This window comes from Lynx rufus, unplaced genomic scaffold (assembly GCF_022079265.1).
Source record: "Lynx rufus isolate CCGP_SWC_20201006 ecotype Redwood Valley unplaced genomic scaffold, mLynRuf1.p SCAF_2, whole genome shotgun sequence".
Classification (NCBI taxonomy): domain Eukaryota; kingdom Metazoa; phylum Chordata; class Mammalia; order Carnivora; family Felidae; genus Lynx; species Lynx rufus.
Window position 1 is genome coordinate 33,505,850 of NW_025814834.1, and position 20,541 is coordinate 33,526,390.

General features: G+C 39.4%; 1 protein-coding gene and 2 non-coding genes across 4 annotated transcripts in view; all 3 read right to left on the bottom strand.

Moving 5' to 3' along the window:
* The window catches only part of NOP58 (NOP58 ribonucleoprotein), a 34,500-nt gene extending 20,587 nt beyond the window's left edge, over window positions 1–13,913 (bottom strand). Inside the window, exons 1-3 of one of the 2 annotated variants that reach the window (XM_047084702.1) lie at window positions 13,700–13,913; window positions 5,669–5,745; window positions 3,350–3,402 (exon numbers count right to left, since the gene is read on the bottom strand). In XM_047084702.1, the coding sequence (XP_046940658.1) occupies window positions 3,350–3,402; window positions 5,669–5,745; window positions 13,700–13,744 (175 nt within the window). In that variant the 5' untranslated portion in view covers window positions 13,745–13,913. Of the gene's footprint in view, window positions 1–3,032; window positions 3,130–3,349; window positions 3,403–5,668; window positions 5,746–13,699 lie in introns of those variants that run through there. The other variant, XM_047084703.1, reaches the window with a different exon arrangement.
* On the bottom strand, window positions 3,169–3,255 carry LOC124516844 (small nucleolar RNA SNORD70). Its single transcript, XR_006963233.1, has one exon. It is a non-coding gene; the product is annotated as a small nucleolar RNA SNORD70 (small nucleolar RNA).
* LOC124516843 (small nucleolar RNA SNORD70) lies at window positions 5,029–5,117 on the bottom strand. The gene has a single exon (XR_006963232.1). It is a non-coding gene; the product is annotated as a small nucleolar RNA SNORD70 (small nucleolar RNA).
* Window positions 13,914–20,541: the final 6,628 nt, after the last annotated feature.

The window sequence follows — 20,541 nt, forward strand, 5'->3', positions numbered from 1 at the left end:
TTATTTTTGAGACTGAGAGAGACAGAGCACGAATGGGGGAGGGGCAGAGAGAGAGGGAGACACAGAATTGGAAGCAGGCTCCAGGCTCTGAGCCATCAGCCCAGAGCCCGACGCAGGGCTCGAACTCAACGGAGCGTGAGATCGTGACCTGAGCTGAAGTCGGACGCTTAACCGACTGAGCCACCCAGGAGCCCCTGTAATATGTATTTTTAAAAGATGGCAAACAGGGGCATGTGGGTGGCTCAGCTGGTTAAGCATCCAACTCTTGATTTCAGCTCAGGTCATGATCTGACAGTTCGTGGGATTGAGCCCCGAGTCAGGTTCCTGCCTGACATTGGAGAGACTGCTTGGAATCCCTGCTCTCTCTCCCTCTCAAAATAAATAAATAGACTTAAAAAATAAATAAATAAAACATGGGAAACAGAGATGGTGATGAAGTTAAGAGGACACTGAGTCTTGGGGCGCCTGGGTGGCTCAGTCGGTTAAGTGTCCGACTTTGGCTCATGTCTTAATCTCGCGGTTCATGGGTTCGAGCCCCGCGTTGGGCTCTGTGCTGACAGCTCAGAGCCTGGAGCCTGTTTCAGATTCTGTGTCTCCCTCTCTCTCTGCTCCTCTCCCACTCGCACAGTCTCCCTCTGTCTCAAAAATAAACATTTAAAAAAAAAATTTTTTTTTTAAAATAGAGGACACCGAGTCTTTATTCTACTTCACTAGCCACTTCCCAGTAATTTTCCCACTTCATCCAAATGTAGGCTGGCACCAAATTTTTCTGTGGCATTTGGAAGACTTGCAACTTGGAAATTAGACTGAGAGTAAAGATAAAGCTCGCCATACCAACAGCATATTTGAATTTCTAGGACCAATATAAATTCTTTTTTTAAATTCAACCTTTTATTTAAAAAAAAAAAAGTTTATTTACTTATTTAAGTAATCTCTACACCCATTGTGGGGCTCGAACTCATGACCCTGAGATCAAGAGTTACACTGCCCCTCCAACTGAGCCAGCCAAGAACCCCAAAGACTTTAAGTAGGCTCCACATCCAATGAGAGGCTTGAACTCATGACCGTGAGATCAAGAGTCTCATGCTCTACCAGCTGAGCCAGCCAGCTCCCCCCCACCACCCCATATAAATTCTTGACATCACAACAGATCAGACTGTTTCTTGGGCTACGGAGTTTTAAATGTACACTACCATATCTATAACCACTCAGTTTTGGTTCTGTCATACTATAATTGCTTTTTACAGGGAGTGGGAAGTTAATTTCCAGGAAAGACTACTCTCTTAATAAGGTGATGTTGAGTTTCTGGTAAAAATAGATGAGAAAAGGCAGATTCCTGACAGAGCTCACTACTTTCATCCCTTTATCCAAAGTATTTATATGCTAGAATCTAGCAATTTGACAGCGAAGAACAATATAGTCTCTGCCTTCCTGGAAGGAAGATGGGTGGAGGGGGGCTGACTTTAAATTTTTAGCTAGTATGGCATTTTAGCCATTTATTTTACAGTATTTTAAGGTATACCAAAAGCTTAGTAGGGAAATGAGATACCTCTCAAGCCTCAGTTTTTCTGTAAAATAGTTATTAATATGTATCCCACAGGATTGTTTCAAGGATTAAACAACAATTTTGAAATGATGAGTACAAAATCTGACACACACTACATGATCAACATATTAGCTATTAATAGTAAAAATCTGGGGGCGCCTGGGTGGCTCAGCTGGTTGAGCGTCTGCCTTCGGCTCAGGTCATGATATCACAGCTTGTGGGTTCAAGCCCCATGTCGGGCTCTGTGCTGACAGCTCAGAGCCTGGAGCCTGCTTCAGATTCTGTGTCTCCCTCTCTCTCTGCCCCTCCCTGACTCATGCTATTTCTCTCAATCTCAAAGATAAACATAAAGAAAAATTAAAATAGTAAAAATCTGCTTCATGTCTGGGTAGAAGTAGACCATTTAATATAGACTGGTTGGAAATAGCCCAAAAAAGATTAAAGAAGTAATATGCAAAAGGGAATTCAAAAGAAGTCACTTGGGATCAGGGCCACTGCACTTTATAGCTTCAACAGGAGCTGTTCAAATCAGTCTATGTGAATATTGCACACCCCACCCGAGTTGGAAAATAGCAAATACAATCTTTTTCCATAGAGTTTTAACAAACCTCTACCCATGTAATTTTAAAGCTGTGATAAACAGATCTTTTAAAAAATTCTCTAGGCAGGGAGGCACCTGGCTGGCTCAGTTGAAAGAACATGCAATTTGTGATCTTGGGGCCATGACTTCAAGCCCCAAGTTGGGTGTAGAGATTACTAAAAAAAAATAAGAACAAAAACTAAAATTAAAAAAATTATCATTGTTGTGCTTTAATAGCTCTATGAGGCTTTAATTACTGACTTACTGATGCAGCAGCCCTAGAACTCTTTTTAAAAATTAAAAAATTGGTCTCATTATTGGGTTTTCCTTCATCTACCCCACTGCCAATGTTGGGGCGGTCTATTAATATTCTAGCATGTTTAGTTAGATTCCTAATTTTTACAAGAGAATTATACTCCTCTTTTGTGGCTGATGAACAAAATTATTTGGGTCTATCATATTCTTGCCTAATTATAAGCCATATTGTTTATAGTCTACATTTTCAGATTATACCAACAAGCAGTTGGCTGACTTACTATATAGAACTTAAGCAACTGAAAAATCCATGATTAGAATTTTATATCCAGTCTTCCTATTTTCCCTAACACTATGGGGGGGGGGGGGGGGGAACAACCTTGTTAAGACCAACTGCTTATTAAAGCCAAACCTAGATGATACACCCTATTACTTTATGTCTGTTCTCCCATTATGAGGACTGGTTGAAGGATATGAGCCATCCATTCTTCATGTTCCCTTCAGATTAACTCTTAAGGCTCTGTGCAGGTTTCATACTAAAAAAAAACCCCAAAAAGCTGCTTTATTATTATTTCAACTGTGAATCCTGGCTATTCTCAACTTTACCCTTGAATTAAAATCATCAGAGGGCTGTGCACTTGACTACATTACCTTGGTCCCTTGTAGAACAGCTTTTACTGAACTGTGCTTCAGCATTATGCTGTTGGTTTCCACAGGGAGATCAACTTAACCACTTCTCACACTCATCACATGGGGGGGGAACAAGCCCTATGGTGAAAAAAGCTAACTCAATGTTGTCTCAGTGGTAGTGACGAATTAGAGTTAGATCACTTAAATTCAGTTCCAAAAAGAATGCATCATTGACAACATTGAATAAGGTTAACTCAGGCAACTGAAGCAAATAATCTTTTGATAATACATTGACAAGATTATAAATAAAACCAAAAAAAGCTAGTCTTTCACTTTACCTGCTAATGCTTCTGCTGTATCCTGAAATTTCTCAAAATGTTTTAGCTTTACTCTAGAAGGAAAAAAAAAAGAAAAGTTATGAGGGCAAATTGATTCTTCAAAAGCCATATATTTAGGAAAGAGGTTCTGGACTGTTTTCAAAGCACACACCAACAAAAGAAATTTTCCTGTCACTGGGCATGAGGATGCAAAGTTAGATAAATTCATATTAAAACAACTAGTTTCTCCAAATACTAGGTCAGTAATGTCTGGACTAAGAGAAGATTGTAGGGTTTGAAGGAAAAATAGCTAAGAGGTTTGGTACCACATCTCAACCACAGGAAAGATGTTGAAGCCTGAACATAACCTCTGTTGCTTAAATCTGGACACAGATGCCTTTTACTATATGGAATAGGAGACCTTAAAAAAGGAATTAAGAGTACCTCTCAGGTCAGGAATCTCACAACACTGATTTGTCCATCTAGTACAAATGTCATTAAGAAATAGCTAATGGTCTGGGAATGCAAGCTGGTGCAGCCACTCTGGAAAACAGTATGGAGGTTCCTCAAAAAACTAAAAATAGAACTACCCTATGACCCAGCAATTGCACTACTAGGCATTTATCCATGGGATACAGGTGTGGTGTTTCGAAGGGACACATGCACCCCCATGTTTATAGCAGCACTATCAACAATAGCCAAAGTATGGAAAGAGCCCAAATGGCCATCGATGGATGAATGGACAAAGATGTGGCATACATATACAATGGAGTATTACTCAGCCATCAAAAAGAATGAAATCTGGCCATTTGCAATTACGTGGATGGAACTGGAGGGTATTATGCTAAGTATTAGAGAAAGACAAAAATCATATGACTTCACACATATGAGGACTTTAAGAGACAAAACAGATGAACATAAGGGAAGGGAAACAAAAATAACATAAAAACAGGGAGGGTGACAAAACAGTAGAGACTAAAAATATGGAGAACAAACTGAGGGTTACTAAAAGGGTTGGGGGGGGTGAGCTAAATGGCTAAATGGGTAAGGGACATTAAGGAATCTACTCCTGAAATCATTGTTGCACTATATGCTAACTAATTTGGATGTGAATTTTAAAAAATAAAAAATTAAATTAAAAAAAAAAAGAACTATGTTGCTTAATTTCCAAATATTTGTATTCTTAAAACCAATTTACTATTAGCTTGTAATATATTTCTGTTGACATTGTAATATATGCCCTGTGAGATTTCAAGCTTTTGAAATTTACTGAATCATATTTTATTACCCAGCATATGGTTTATCTTAAAAAAGCATTCCATCGGAAATTGAAAATAATGTATGATACGGAATTTTGTGAGGTTTATCAATTATATCAAGGTATTCATTATTGTTTTTATCTAATCATTCTATCAATTATGAAGACAGTGATATAAAATTATTTTGTCTATGATTTTCATTAACACACAGTAAGAAATGTGACAAATAATTCAGGTGTATTTCTGTTTAGAAGATAAATGAGACTTAAGCTCCTGTTGTTTAATAAACTCTTCATAAACAACAACAACAAATAGCTAATGGTCAAATCTGACTCCTTATTTTACTTAAGTTACCCTTATTTTACTCTCCTTCTTCCCAACACACTTATGTGCAAGGTAACATCATTTTATATTCAACAAAAATATACAGTTAATTCATAATTCATTGTTGTCTCAGTGGTAGTGACGAATATTTGAGTTAGATCATTTATATTCAGTTCCAACAAGAATACATCATTGACAACAATGAATCACGTTAACTCAGCCAAATGAAGCATACAGCCCTTTAAAAAGAAAAACTAGTCTTCTATTGTCCCTAAAATAGTATTGTCTTAATTAAGGAAGGTTTTCTTATCTGCCAGGGAACAAAAACCCTGGTGATCCCTTAAATACATTTAACAATACAAAGATTTTAGGAAAAAACAGTAATTTCGACTTATTGTGCCTCACCCCATCCCCATTTCCACCCTTTTGAAGTGGCATCTGTTGGTGTCTATGCCTGCATAAACGCATACACAGATCTAAGAGAACCTGGAAACAATGGGATCACATATGTATCACTGAGAAGCATGATTTTCTCGGTATACCACAGTCCTCTCCCCAGGTCACCAAAGGATCTATAGATATACTACAATTTATTCAGCAATTCTATTACTTGGGCCCCCTGGTTAACTCAGCTGATAGAGCATGCAACTCTTGGATCTCAGGGTCATGAGTTCAAGCCCTGCATTGGGTGTAGAGATTACTTAAAAAAAAACCACACCTAAATGTTAACTAAATTCTTAGTTTCAAGATGACTTACATTTTATTTGCTTTCTCTGGAGTTTCAAATTCTTTCCACAAACTATCAACCTCTTGAAGTTTCTTCTCATTCAAAACCTGTAACAAATATTTAAATGGCATAGCTTAGACATATATAACTACACTCTTCAAGTACAACTGTACACATAAAATGAGAGTGGTGAAAGCTATGTTCTCATTGAAATAACACCAATTTTTTACCCACCATAAATGCGTGATCAAATTAGCAGCTCAAGTGGCCCATTTAATAACTGGATGGAATTCAGTTGATGACTTTGTTTAAAACTTCCCATTTCGAAGGAGTCACTAACACCTTCACAAAACACAGGTTTTTTAATTTTTTAAAAATATTTATTCATTTTCGAAAAGAGAGAGAGAGAGACAGAGCGTGAGTGGGGGAGGGGCGAGCGACAGAATCTGAACCAGGCTCCAGGCTCTGGGCTGACAGCACAGAACGCAATGCGGGGCTTGGACTCACAAACCGTGAGATCATGACCTGAGCTAAAGTCGGACGCTTAACCGACTGAGCCACACAGGCGCACCAGCATATGTTTATAGAACAACAAAAGACTTTATTTCCCTACTTTCTAGAATAAAGAATAAATTTTATTTACTGCTTATGATCACCCTAACATCAAAGTACTAAGGATTTCTCTAAAACTGAGATACTATCAATTTACATCCTGTTACAAGAAAACTTAAAATGAAAAGGGAAAAAAGGGGCACTTTAAATCTATGAAACAGTCATTAACAATTAGGCATATATATTTAAGGCTTTTTGACAGTCTTCTCAACATTTTATTTATGCATACTTTTCAGAATCACACTATACCATTTAGCATAACATGGACACAATTATAGGTTTTGACAACGTAGAATTAGACTGTATGAAAATATCACCATCTTATGCTCTTATAGAAGTTCAAGGTCTTTCTAAATTTTCCTTATTCTCCTTCAGAAAACAGTTTTGTATGTACACATGTTGTATTTCTATAAGACATACTTTACTAGAAGTGCGGTTAATTGATCATATAGGAAATGCATATTTTATATTTGACAGATGCTACCAAAATGCCTTCAAGAGAGTCTATTAGTTTCATTTAAATCAAGAGTTAAAAGGGACGCCTGGGTGGCTCAGTCAGTTAAGCGTCCGACTTCGGCTCAGGTCTTGTTCTCTCAGGTGAGTTTGAGCCCTGCGTTGGGCTCTGTGCTGGCAACTCAGAGCCTGGAGCCTGTTTCAGATTCTGTCTCTCTCTCTCTCTCTCTCTGCCCCTCCCCTGCTCACACTCTGTCTCTGTCTCTCAAAAATAAAAACAAACATTAAAAACAAACAAACAAAGAGTTAATAAAACATGTCCCACACTCTCACTAATTCTTGATGGGATAAGTCAACTGCCCAAGCATAACACAGGGTAGACTCAATCCTAAAAACCATTTCCTCCGGATTTAACATCCTTGAAACTGACATGCCTTACAACTGATGGGAGGTAAATTTAATTAGCAGTGTAAAATAATAGCATATTAAATTTGGTGAAATATAATACACAGATATTATGTCTTCTTGTGGGAAAAATACTCAACTGATAAATTTAAAACTATACCTTACTGATAAACATTTTATCAAATCCATTATCACAGAATATTTACACAGTAAGATTTATTGCCCAGTTACATCTAGTGTATATTTTTGTGATAAACATAATTACAATACTTCAAGTTGCATTTAATTTCTGTCAGACAAGTATGGCAAGATGATTTTAAGGAGGATTTGTTGTGGGGGTGCCTGGGTAGCTCAGTCAGTTGGGCATCTGCCTCTTGATCTGGGCTCAGGTCATGATCCTAGGGTTGTGGGATCAAGCCCTGTGTTGTGCTCCATGCTGGGTGTGGGGCCGGGCTTGGGATTCCCTGCCCCACCCATCACCCTCTGCCTCTCTTCCTTAAAAAAGAAGGAGGGGAGGGAGAGGGAGAGAGGATTTGTTGTGTTCTTTAAATTTAATCTCATACAGCCAAATTACACATATTCACAAAACTTGAGAAGTCGGTCAAAACAAATCGAAATGAAAAAACTTAAAAGAACAGAGTAAGAGCACTACATGATCACAAAACATAGTGTTTGTATTAAAAAATTACAAGCTGGGGTGTCTGGCTAGCTCAGTCAAGAGAGTATGTGACTCTTGATCTTGGGATTGTAAGTTCGAGTCGCACGTTGGGCACAGAGTTTACTTGAAAATGAAATCTTTACAAAAATTACAAGCCACTAAGTTTCTTTTCTTTTCTTTCTTTTTTTTTTTTTTTAAGAGAGACAGAGAGTGAGCGAGCAAGCCCAATGCTGGGCTTGATCATGACCTGAGCCACCCAGGCACCTCTAACAGTTCTATTTTGTGTATCAGGAGAACTTCCAACAAATCTCATGAATGCACTGAAACATTAACTGTTACTTTTTGATTAAGTAAGTTCATAGAATAGTCCTAACTTTTGGAAATAGTTTGTTTAGAGAATGCAGCTAAACCATACCCAAAAAGTTCATGAACTGCTGAGAGCGTATGTATCAAACAGGGGACATGACTCATGAGTAAAATTTACATTTTTTCCTAGTTGAAAAGCAAGATAACATTTGGGTAACAACTGGCATAGTTAAGAGATATTATCAGCATTCTAAAAGCAACAAGGGAAATGTAATGAAAACATTCATGACTACTCAAAGGTCTCCAAAGACTGTTACAAACAAAACCTTGTTACTAAATGTTTCCAATTGTGCTACTACATACTGAAGAGAACATTACTAATAAAGACAGTCTGAACAAAGTAAGAGGTAACTGCTACATTTTCTGTAAAATGTGCCTCAAATTTTAGTCATTTTCAGACAGAGAAATCTGAAAACATTTGTATACAAAGTCCATTTCAAGTTTTATCATTTTGGATGAAGATACAATAATTTCCATTTCCAAGTAGAAACAGTGTGTAGTTATTACCATTAAAACATTTAGCAGGATGCGGAGCCTGGGTGGCTTAATCGACTTCAGCTTGGGTCATGATCTTGTAGTTTGTGAGTTCGAGCCCTGCGTCAAGGCTCTCTGCTGACAGCTCAGAGCCTGGAGCCTGCTTCAGATTCTGTGTCTTCCTCTCTTTCTCCCCCTCCCCCACTTGTGCTCAGTCTCTCTCTCAAAAATAAATAAACATTAAAAAAAATTTACCAGGTTATTATTGTTCTTAGTTTTAAAACTGGTCTTTGTATCTTATACATACTGTAGAGAGCAAGATTGTCTCTCACTCTGGTCAAGCAGTAACTTATGTCACAAGCAACCAAGGGCATTCCACTTAAGACCCCATACTGCCGAAACCAGCACCAGCTGAGACATACTCAGAAAAGATAACCAATAGAAACATAAGAGGTTTGTCAATCAGGACTTATTAAGTCCTTTTTAAAATGGAAGATTTCTGCAGTAAACTATCAAAACTTTCTTAACACTGACCCTTTCACATCTGACCACATCAAAAAGGTAGCTGCTGTCCAAGACCCTGCCTGACTGATCTCTGAGCAAAACAGAGATCTTCCACTGCTTGAATATAATAAGCAGTAAGTTCTGTGAGCTGACCTGGACCAGACCAAGGCCACATCTCAACTGTGCAATCAAAGACTTCCTTTCCCCCCGTTCTATCTTATTTGTTGTGTAACCTGTCTTGTGCTTTGCTTTCTGTAATGTGTAAGAAGTCAAGTTAAACAGGTAGTGAAATGTTGAGTCTGGAATCCTGAACCTGAGTTATAATTATATTAACCTTGCTCTAACACTGAAAAAAGCTGATACTGTGGAAAGACACAATTCATTTGTGTGCCTGCCTTCACAGCATGAGACATACTTACTTACAGATCAAACTAAATATCCATGGGGCTCCTGGGTGGTGCAGTCAATTAAGCATCTGACTCTTGATCTCGACTGAGGTCATGATCTCACGGTCCATGAGTTCGAGCCCCTCGTCAGGCTCTGTGCTGACAGTTTGGAGCCTAGAGCCTGCTTGGGATTCTGTCTCTCCCTCTCTCTGCCCCTCCCCTGCTTGTGCTCTGTCTCTCAAAATAAAATAAACTTAAAAAAAAAAACCCTAAATATCCAGGATTTGCTTCAAAACAATGTGGGGAGGGGAATGAGAGAGGACACAAAATGGGCCTGCTGAAGCTGAGTAATGGGGTACATGGAGAGTCTTTATATAATCTTCTACTTGTCTCCTTGAAAACTTTCACAATAAAAAGTAAAAACAAACGCATCCCACAGCATGCCAGATAGTCCTAGGGTATCCTCCTCTATTCCACACAGGCATGAAATTTATAAGCAGGAAAGGGCACATTATTATCAAAAGTGACTGTCCCTAATTTTCACTTTTTAATTGGTTATTTTGAGACTTCCTATGTTTTATTTAAATATTCAATGCTGGAGAGCCTGGGTGGCCCCACTTGGGCTCAGGTCATGATCTCAATGAGTTTGAGCCCTGCACTGGTGCAGAACCTGCTTGGGATTCTCTCTCTGCCCTTCCCCCACTCTCATGGGTGTGTCCACGTACGCTCTCACAACATAAATAAATTAAAAAAAAATAAACATTTGGGGCGCCTGGGTGGCGCAGTCGGTTAAGCGTCCGACTTCAGCCAGGTCACGATCTCGCGGTCCGTGAGTTCGAGCCCCGCGTCGGGCTCTGGGCTGATGGCTCAGAGCCTGGAGCCTGTTTCCGGTTCTGTGTCTCCCTCTCTCTCTGGCCCTCCCCCATTCATGCTCTGTCTCTCTCTGTCCCAAAAATAAATAAAAAAACGTTGAAAAAAAATAAAAAAATAAACATTCAATGCTAACCTAAAAAAATTTTTTTAATCTTTATTTACTTTTGAGAAAGAGAGCACGTGAGCGAGGGAGCAGGGGAGGAATGGGGGGGGGGGGAGGGGACACACAATCTGAAGCAGGCTCCAGACTGAGCAGTCAGCATAGAGCCCAAGGCAGGGCTTGAACTCACAAACCACGAAATCATGACCTGAGCCAAGCTGGGATGCTTAACTGACTGAGCCACCCAGGCTCCCCTCAATGCTAACTTTTAAAGTTTTATTTCACAAACAAAATGGTTAAGCATTGTTCTATGAAACTTGTGTGAGTTGTTACACAGGATGACTTGGAATAGTTTCAAGTGTGAATTATTCAAAAAGGAACAAATTGATACATGCAACATGGATTAGCTTCAAAAGCGTAAGTGAAAAAAGCCAGACACAAAAAAACTATTACTTCACTTACATGAAATATCTAGAAATGACAAAATTATACAGACAGTGGTTGCCTAGAGCTCGGTCTGACTTTGACTTGCAAATGGGCAGAACTTTACTTTTTAAGAGGAAGTACTCTAAACTGGATTGTAACTTGCACAGGTGTATAAATTCTACTAAAATGTATCAAACTGCACCATTTACAATAAATGAGTTATACAGTATGTAAGCTATACTCAAATGCAGCTGGAAAACCATACTGCTCACTAATCATATTATACATGACCTGTGGTATACACCTAAAAAAAATCTCTTCCTCATGGCCTTGAGGAAATAAAAGAACACAAACAGAGAGCTGCACTCTACAATGTGATTATTAAAACCAAAAGATGCCTTTAATCTTGCTATGTGTGCCACACAACAAGGAACACAGGTTGAGTTTTTACAATATTCTAAAAATAACAACAGTTCTTTCAGTATTGTCTTTGTATTCACATATAACCATGTTAACACAGTAATTTTTTTAGAAAGTATTTAATTCTTTGTGAATCACTCTGTATATGTGGCTACATACACAGCGTATATATGCTATATACACACTGGAACATGATAACAGAATAAATGTATTCCTTACTATGACCTGAGGTTTAAAAAGTTTTAAAAATTTCTTGGGGCTCCTGGGTGGCTCAGTCGGTTGAATGTCCACTTGATTTTGGCTCAGGTCACCATCCCAAAGTGGTGACATCCAGCCCAGCATCGGACTCTGCTGCTGAGCATGGAGCCTGCTTTAGATTTTCACCCCCACCCTTGTGTGTGCCTTCTCTTTCTCTCTCAAACTCAAACAAAACACCAAAACACCAAAACAACAGCAACAAAAGCATTCGTATTAAAGCATGAATTTCATGCAAACCAATAATTTTATACCCCAGTGTTCTGAAAGATCATGAAAAGGGAGCTAATAATTTTGTACTACATGTGCACTTTAATATATAATTTATATACTGTAATATTCACCCTTCTCAAGTGTATGACTTACTTTTTAGCATATTTTCACAAAACTGCAACCACTATTAATTCCAGAACATTTTGTATGACTTTTATTAACAATCAGTAACTGCTATTAATCACAAATATTTGGAAGTGAAATCATTATTTCAATATACTCAAGCCTTTAGTTATTTATCCATTACATGGAACCATAAACCACAATTTGAACAGTGACTTGCAGATAGATAGCATTAGAAACTGACAGAATACTCAAGACTTATTTTTGTAGAGAACACTCTTCATTAATAGAAACCAGTAATTTATTAAGAAACATGGTTAAGTGTTTTATGACCCAGGTCACTACAATTGTAAGTCAATTCCTTCCTAACAATCAGAGGCACACAGTGGACTGCAGAGTTGCCCCTCTCTCTATCAGCATCCAGTGGACAGTACACAATGACTTCAATTTAGATGAAATTCATCCATATACACAAATTCAAAATATGACAGACCATGCTGGCTAAGAAAATTTGGGCACATGCGCAGAATTCTATTTAAGAATTTAGAAAAGATTGCCAAGAAGCTGGGAAAACGTGAAATAGACATACTCCACGTTCCAAAGCTTTCCAAAGTCCCTTAAAATTTCTAATATTGCAATTACAGACAACCCCAATGAGAAAAAATAAGCAAAGCTAGCTTTTGGCTTTTACCATTTTATCTCTTAAAAAATAATAAGTAATGTACCAAGTGCAAATGCAACTGTATTTTCAAAAGTCTGAAGAAAACCTTAAAGTTTTCTCTAAACCAACATTTTGGAAAACTGATTGCAGATTTTCCGCACTCATACCACAGTTTTTTGATTCATAGCTAGAATCTTACTATACATATTTTATCCATTTTTGCCTTAACAGCACATATATGAAAATTTTGTTTTTCGATGCTACATTTGTAGAACTCAGAATACTGGCTAGCACATGGATAGCACTCAGTTTCTCATTCTTTCTAACAACTCTACAGCATCCTACTACACGAATGTCCCATTGCTCAATCAGCTCCGTGCTGATAAACTTCAAATTTCAAACTTTATTAAGACAACCAAATCTCAAATTGATTACCATCGGCCCAGATATCCCCCTTAGGTATTAAACTTAAAAAATGACGATTTAACAGACACCGCAAGTTTCACAGCCCAAACTGGACCTTTTTAGTATCCTCCCGTCTCCAAAAAAACCCAACCATCTTGTTTTTTTCTTCTCTTCGCTACCATCATACCCCACTCACTTCATTCATTAACCAAACCCACCAGTTCTACCTTCAAAATTTCTCCTGGTATTTATTTCTCTCCGTAGCAACCTTAATCCAAGCAATTTCATCTTGTCTACATTGATGCAAAAATATTCTTCCTTTCTTTCTTGCCTCCTATAATCTATTCTTCACACAGCAAAGCAACTTCATTAAGACAAGTTTAGATCAAGTCATTCCTCTGCTTAAAACCTTTCAATCATTGCTCAAAACCACTAAGAATAAACCCCAAACTCCTCACCTTTACCTGTGAAATTCTAATACAGCTCCCGCTCACCTCTCTCACCAAGCTAAATGCTCTAACACAGAACCCTGCGCCCCAAACGGCGGGGCCACGTGTTCACCGAAACATGCCTCCCAGGCCCAAAGCCTTCCCCCACCTTTCAAGGCAGGAGGACACAAACGGCTCCCACGCGATCCTGAGCAGTGCTGTCTTCTTCTTACGTCTTTCCCTGTCCTCGCCGGCCCAACACCAGCCTCCCCCCTCCAATGGCTCAATCTCCAACCTACCTTAAAGATGGCGTAGCCGACAGACGTTTCAAATAGCACCAACATGGTGAGGCCGGATTAGGGCCCTGAGCGGCCCGCCGCGAGCTCTGTTATCAGTGAAAAGAAATCAAACTTTCGGCCCAAAAGGTCCGCAAGGCCGCAGCGGGCCAAGCACAAAGCAGCACGCCTTCTTGCAAAGAACCACACCACGTTGCCTAAAGATTCCACACCACACTGCGCAAAGAACGCCTGAAAGCGCCCCTCCTTCTCCAAGGATTCTGGGATATTGCGTCACTTCCGACGGAGAGCGTGCCGTTGCTTCCGATACGTTCCCGCCATCGGAGTTGGGGGGGGAGGGGGAGGAGAGAGAAAAAAAAAAACGAAACAGACCGTGTTGTTGCGAGGTTTCTTAGGGACTAAAGCGAGCTTTTAAGTGGCTGGACTGCAGGGAAATCCAAAAGGGGAAAAACTTCCCTTTTTATTATTTTTGAAATGCCCACATAGGATATATTTTACTTTAAGAGAAATGCGCAGCTGTCTCGTCTGTTTACCCCAGGCATCTGGAATCTGGGAAATGCTAGCCCTTTAACTTTGCTCCCTGGATAGCCCTGCCTTGAAGTGAACTTCTCAGGGTGACACCATCCATGACTGTCGCTGTATTTGCGAGCATTCCTGGCCGTTCTCTTCTCTCTGGCAAATTGATTTTTAGCATAAATGTCTTTCATACATACGTACGCCTCTCCCATTTTTGCTGCAATGATTCTAGGGTATGCATTTAGACTTTATGTCCTTGTCTTAGTGTAATTTGCTTTTCTGGGACTTTTCAGTTTGAGTGACTGATTTCAATACCTCAATTATTCCACAAGTCTGGCTTTCAATAGGAGTGAAATTTCCTTCCTCATTTCCCAGGCTTTATACGCGGATTGCGTGAAAGCATTAAGTTGCAACCTGATGAAAGTTTTGGAACACCAAGTAACTTGATTTTTTTTTCAAGCAGCTCTGCAACCTGGGATCAAATCCTGGACTGAATAACAGGAAAGATGAAGGTGGCGGGGGTCGAGGGTGGCGTGGGGGTGGGAATGGGGGCTGGGGGGAATCAAGTGATGGGGGGAGGGAGTACAGACAAGAGCATGGTTGATTATAGCCATAGGATTCGGTGTGATCAGGGAGGAAAGAGATACTAATATGGCTTGATTAGGAAAGGAAGGGTGAATGGGGTGGCTGGATGAAGTGGAAGCACCGTGTCTGTTTGTGGTGTTATATAATTTCACAATATATATCATCTTTTTTATCTAGTTTTTTTTTTCTGAAGATTTTTTTTTTTTTTTAAGTAATCGCTACATCCAACTTGAGGCTCAAACTTACAACCCCCAGGGTTAAAAGTGTCATGCTCTACGGACAGAGCCAGCCAGGTGCCCCTGTCTAGTTTTAACTGAAGAGTTATCTGCTAGAAGGAGCATTCTGTATCTTACACTTAATTATATCTGTATAGGGCATCATGTTGTACTAGTCACGAAGTAGGCTCTCATTAAATAATTCTTAACCATTTAATGAATGAATGTTTGCAGGAAGTAAAATTCTTTTTCTTGCATCTAAAGTTTGCATCTTTTGCTCAAAGAGAAATGAAACCACTTATTCAATAAGAAACCTTTTTACTGTGCTTCTCCAAAAAGTTGTCTTTGCACATTGCCATTTATATAATCAGCCCAGTGATGCATTAGTCAGGGGTTCTGAGCTGACTCTGGATTTGGATTTGGATCTTGGCCAAATAAAGTAATTCTCCGAAAAATTCCCTGTTGCAAGAGAAAAGTAAGAGATTCAATACTTTATTAAATTAAACAAAGTACTAGATCAAGGGGAGATAGCACAAAGAAGTATAAGGAGGAGAATATGGGAAAGTATAGATAACCCAGAAGAGGGATTTATTACTTTATTAGTGGTTTGACATGGTAAAAGGACAAAGGTAAGAAACATGGTTCTTTTGTTCACTCCCCACCCTCCAGCCCTATCCCTGTCCCAGCTGGAATATAAGCTCCATGAAGGTTCATTGCTGGATGCCCAGTACCAAGTGAGTATCTGGCACATGGTAGGGACTCCATAAGTACAAATAGTGATGGGTGCATGAACAACTAGAATGAATAATGGGATTAAATTATTTCTAGGTGCCAGTAGAGGCTTCATGTACTTTTGGGGATGGACTGATAATAGCAAAAGAGATCCTTCTGTTACGAGACCTTTGATGTGCCTTGTAATAAATAGAAGGAGATGTTTTGGATCTTTCATGTAGTTCAAGTAGTAAACATCTTTTATGTAGTCAACAACTATGAATGTTTACTCTCTGTCAGGCTTTATTATAAGCACTAAGGACATACCAATGAATAAAACATGGAAAAACCTCCACACTTCATGAAACTTATATTCTAGTAAGGGGAAACTAAATAAATAAATATCTAGTATATTAGAGAGTACTAGATACTACAGAGAAAAATAAAGCAGGACAGGGGAATAAGATATTCTAGGATGGTAAGGAAAGGCCTCATTTAAGTGACATTTGGATAAATGACTTTAGGGGCTCAGTCAGTTAAGTGTCCAACTCGTAGTTTTGGCTTGGGTCATGATCTCACGGTTTGTGAGTTCAAGCCCCTCATCAGGCTCTGTGATGATAGTGCCCCTCCTGTGCACATGCACTCTCTCTCTCTCAAAACAAATAAATAAACTTAAAAAAGGAAGAAAGCAAATATGGCAAAACACTAACAATTAAAAAAAATGACTTTAGGGAGCCAACCATCGTGATATCTAGAGGAAAAGTGTTTCAGGCAAAGAGAACAGTTTATTCAAAGAAACCAAGCAGGAGTGTGCCTGGTATGTTCTCAGAACAGTATGACGGGTATTGGAGTGACTATAAATGACCCCATTTTAAAATAATGAATTAACATTTTTATCAGTGTAACAATTAGTATTTTTTTCAGTGCTCATCATATGCATCATATGATATAATCCTTAAACAAATTTAGACAATAGGTACTCTTTTTTTTAAGTCAACTCTTTTTTTTTTTTTTTTTAGGGAGAGGGAGAGCAAGTGTGCACGTGCATGCACAAACAGGGGAGAGAGGCAGAGGGAGAGAGAATCTTTTTTTTTTTTTAATGTCTATTTATTTTTGTAGAGAGATAGAGCGTGAGCGGAGGAGGGGCAGAGACAGGGAGACACAGAATATGAAGCAGGCTCCAGGCTCTGAGCTGTCAGCACAGAGCCCTATGCAGGGCTTGAACCCGTGAACCACGAGATCATGACCTGAGCCGAAGTCGGACACTTAACCAACTGAGCCACTGAGGCTCCCTGAGAGACAGAATCTTAAGCACGCTCCACACTCAGCATGGAGCCCAATGTGAGACTTGATCTCATGATCCTGGGATCATGACCTGAACCAAAATTAAGAGTAGGATGCTCAACTGACTGAACCACCCAGGTACCCCAATAGGTACTCTTATTATTACCCCCATTTGCCTTTTCAGAGAAGTTAAGAACCCAAGATAACACAATCTCCCTCACTGTATCCTTTAGGAATCCCCAGAGGATGGGCCATAGAGACTCTTTCTATTATAGAATTGAGCTGCTGCCTGTCGCTTTGTATTCCCTTGCAGACTCCCTGGTGTCTGCTAGTATTGCCATCTTTCTGCTGTTGACTGCTGCCACATTTTTGAACACAGGCGATGTCCACACCATTGCCCATTTTCTGCAGACTACCACCATCAGGGGTTCTTGTTCTTCTCCAGGTAGGAGGGAAGCAGCTTTTGTGCTTCCTAACCTGTTCTTTGGTGAGACATATTTCTCTTTTTGCAAAAGTCCTCTCCTTCCAGAGACCACAGGTACTTGGAGGAAAGAGAGGTAGTTAGGACATAGGTTGGAAACAGGTTCAAACTTCAGACCATCTGTTCTAACAGCCATGTTTTACTTCTCAGTCTGGCTCATGCAGCTAAATACAGGATGGTTTCCTCTCATGAGCCTATTGTTGCTCTCTTCAATCTGTCATTTTCTGAGGACTTCCTGCCATCAGATCAGTACCTGAATGAAATATTAAAAAAAATTTTTTTTTAAATGTTTATTTATTTTTGGGGCGCCTGGGTGGCTCAGTCGGTTAAGCGTCCGACTTCGGCTCAGGTCATGATCTCTCAGTCTGTGAGTTCGAGCCCCGCGTCGGGCTCTGTGCTGACAGCTCAGAGCCTGGAGCCTGTTTCGGATTCTGTGTCTCCCTCTCTCTGACCCTCCCCTGTTCATGCTCTGTCTCTCTCTGTCTCAAAAATAAATCAACGTTAAAAAAAAATTTAAACATTTATTTATTTTTGAGAGAGAGAGCTACAGAGAATGAGTGGGGGAGGGGCAGAGAAGGAGAGGGAGACACAGAATCTGAAGCAGGCTCCAGGCTCCGAGCTGACAGCACAGAGCCTGACACAGGGCTCTAACTCATGAACCGTGAGATCACGGCCTGAGCTGAAGTTGGACTGAACCATGCAAGTGCCTCTGAAATCTTTTTTTTTCTTAAGATTTTATTTTTAAGTAATCTGTACATCCAATCTCAAACTCACAACCCTGAGATCAAGAGTTGCACGCTTTACTGACTGAGCTAGCCAGGCACCCCCTGAATGAAAATATTAATGTCTTTCCCTTATTTACCCTACATACTCTAGACCCTGTGTAAATCAAGAGCATCTGTTTCAATTGAGTTCCTATTTTAGTTGAAAAGTTCCCTGAACATTAAAAATTTTTTTTCCTGAACATTGAGACATAACAGTTTGAATAGCCTCCAGAGAAGGTAGTCTACCCAGAAAACACAGAGGTGATATGTTTTGGGGAGCCAACTCTTCAAAACAGCCCAAGAAAATGTCATCTCTGACCAGTTAAATTATACTTACACTCTTTCATCATTTTCTTGTGAGCTTGTACAAAATGAGCAATTCCCTCTAAAGTTATTAACTCTAGATTCATGGTCAAAATTGAGTTTCTTGTAAAACTAAGGTCCAGATCCTGCACTACATCATGGTATGGGCCTGAACAGACTATTAGCTGGTCTCTAGTTTTGACATCAGCACCTCTGATCCAACTTCAACATTCCTTGCCCTCAGGGGACTTACTTTTTCAAAAAATAAGATCTATGCATGTTTAACAATTATAAAATTGTAAAAGATAGCTCATTCATTTATATGCCTACAACATACTAGACGCTATACTTTGTTCTGGTCATTCAAAGACGTACAATACATAATCTGTGCCCTGAAACTGCTGCTGATTGATGGGGAAAGCCTACTAGTACAAACACAATTACAATGTAGCAGAGGGGCACCTGGGTGGCTCAGTTCGTTAAGCAACGGACTTCGGACCAGGTCATGGTCTCATGGTTCAGGAGTTTGAGCCCTGTGTCGGGCTCTCTGTTGACAGCTCAGAGCCTGAAACCTGCTTCACATTCTGTGTCTCCCTCTCTCTCTGCCCCTCCCCCATGCTCTCTCGCTCTTAAAAATAAATAAACATTAAAAAAACAAACAATGTAGCAGGAGTTCAAATCTCAGCTTCATCACCTACTATTTGATGGATCTTAAGTCCTCGGGTAAATGATTTAACTTCTTTGGCACTTTTCTAGTATGTAAAATAGAAGTAACATCTACCTCAAAGAGTTATTGTGACTATTAAACAAGATAGTATCTTTGTTTGACTTAACCTAAGTGCTCAGTAAATGGCATGTAATTAAATTAAATTAAGACAATAATTCAAATAGACCATAGGAGGGAGATATCAAGAAGGAAACTAAAGAAATGTGGAACAAAATTCACACCACTTGCTTCCACTAAGGGTAAACATACATATCACATCCTACAGATAGGAAACAAACATACAAACACAACTTTGTGCCCCAAGAAAACAAAAACAAAACACAACAAAACCAGGTTTCAGTTCTAGATCCGGGATTAAGTGAAATTTTGAGACTTTGTGTAATTTATACTCTCAAACAAAAACAATTCTATCCCTGCCTTTTGCAATGCTAATATCTGAAGATAAGGGAAAAGCTTTACAGATGAGATACACCTGTGAGAAAATCGCTGTTTGTTTGTTTGTTTGTTTTTTTCCTCTGTTAACAGAACCTTGGTAACCAAACTGAGTATTTTCCTTTTAATATATGTTTTGTGTATACTCAATAGGAGTGTCTTTATTTAGGGTGGGGGGTGGCCATATGACCAATAATGTAACTAACCTTGGAGACTGCGTTCAACCCAATGGGCAATCAATCAATCATGCCTATGTGATGAAGCCTTTATAAAAACTCTGTACCTGGAAGCTCGAATGAGCTTCCCTGGTTGGTAGTCCTCTATGAATATTGTCAAACATCAACACTGGGAGAGTAACAATGTGTCAACTGCATGAGAAAGGACATTGAAAGTTTTATGTTTGAAGTGCTCCCAGATTTTTGCCTTTTATGTGCTCCTTTCATGAGCTGATTTTGATATGTATCCTTTCCCTTTAAGAAATAGTAACCATGGCGGGGGTGGAGGGGTGGGTGGAGGGGCCCTGGCTGGCTCACTCTGTGGAGCATGAAACTCTTGATCTTGGGGTTGTGAGTTTGAGCCCCACTTTGTGTGTGGGGATAACTTAAAAATTAAAAAAATTTTTAAAAATTGTAACCATGAGTATAAAACAGCTTTTAGTAAGTTCTGTGAGTCCTTCTAGTATTACCAAACCTGAGGGTGGTTTTGGGAACCCTCTAAAATTTGCATTTAGTGTCAGAGTAAGGGCAGTCTTGTGGAAAGTGTTAGTTGGCTCTAAACCTTACAGTTTGGCTAACTCCAGGCATATGGATTTAGTAAAAAGACAAGAG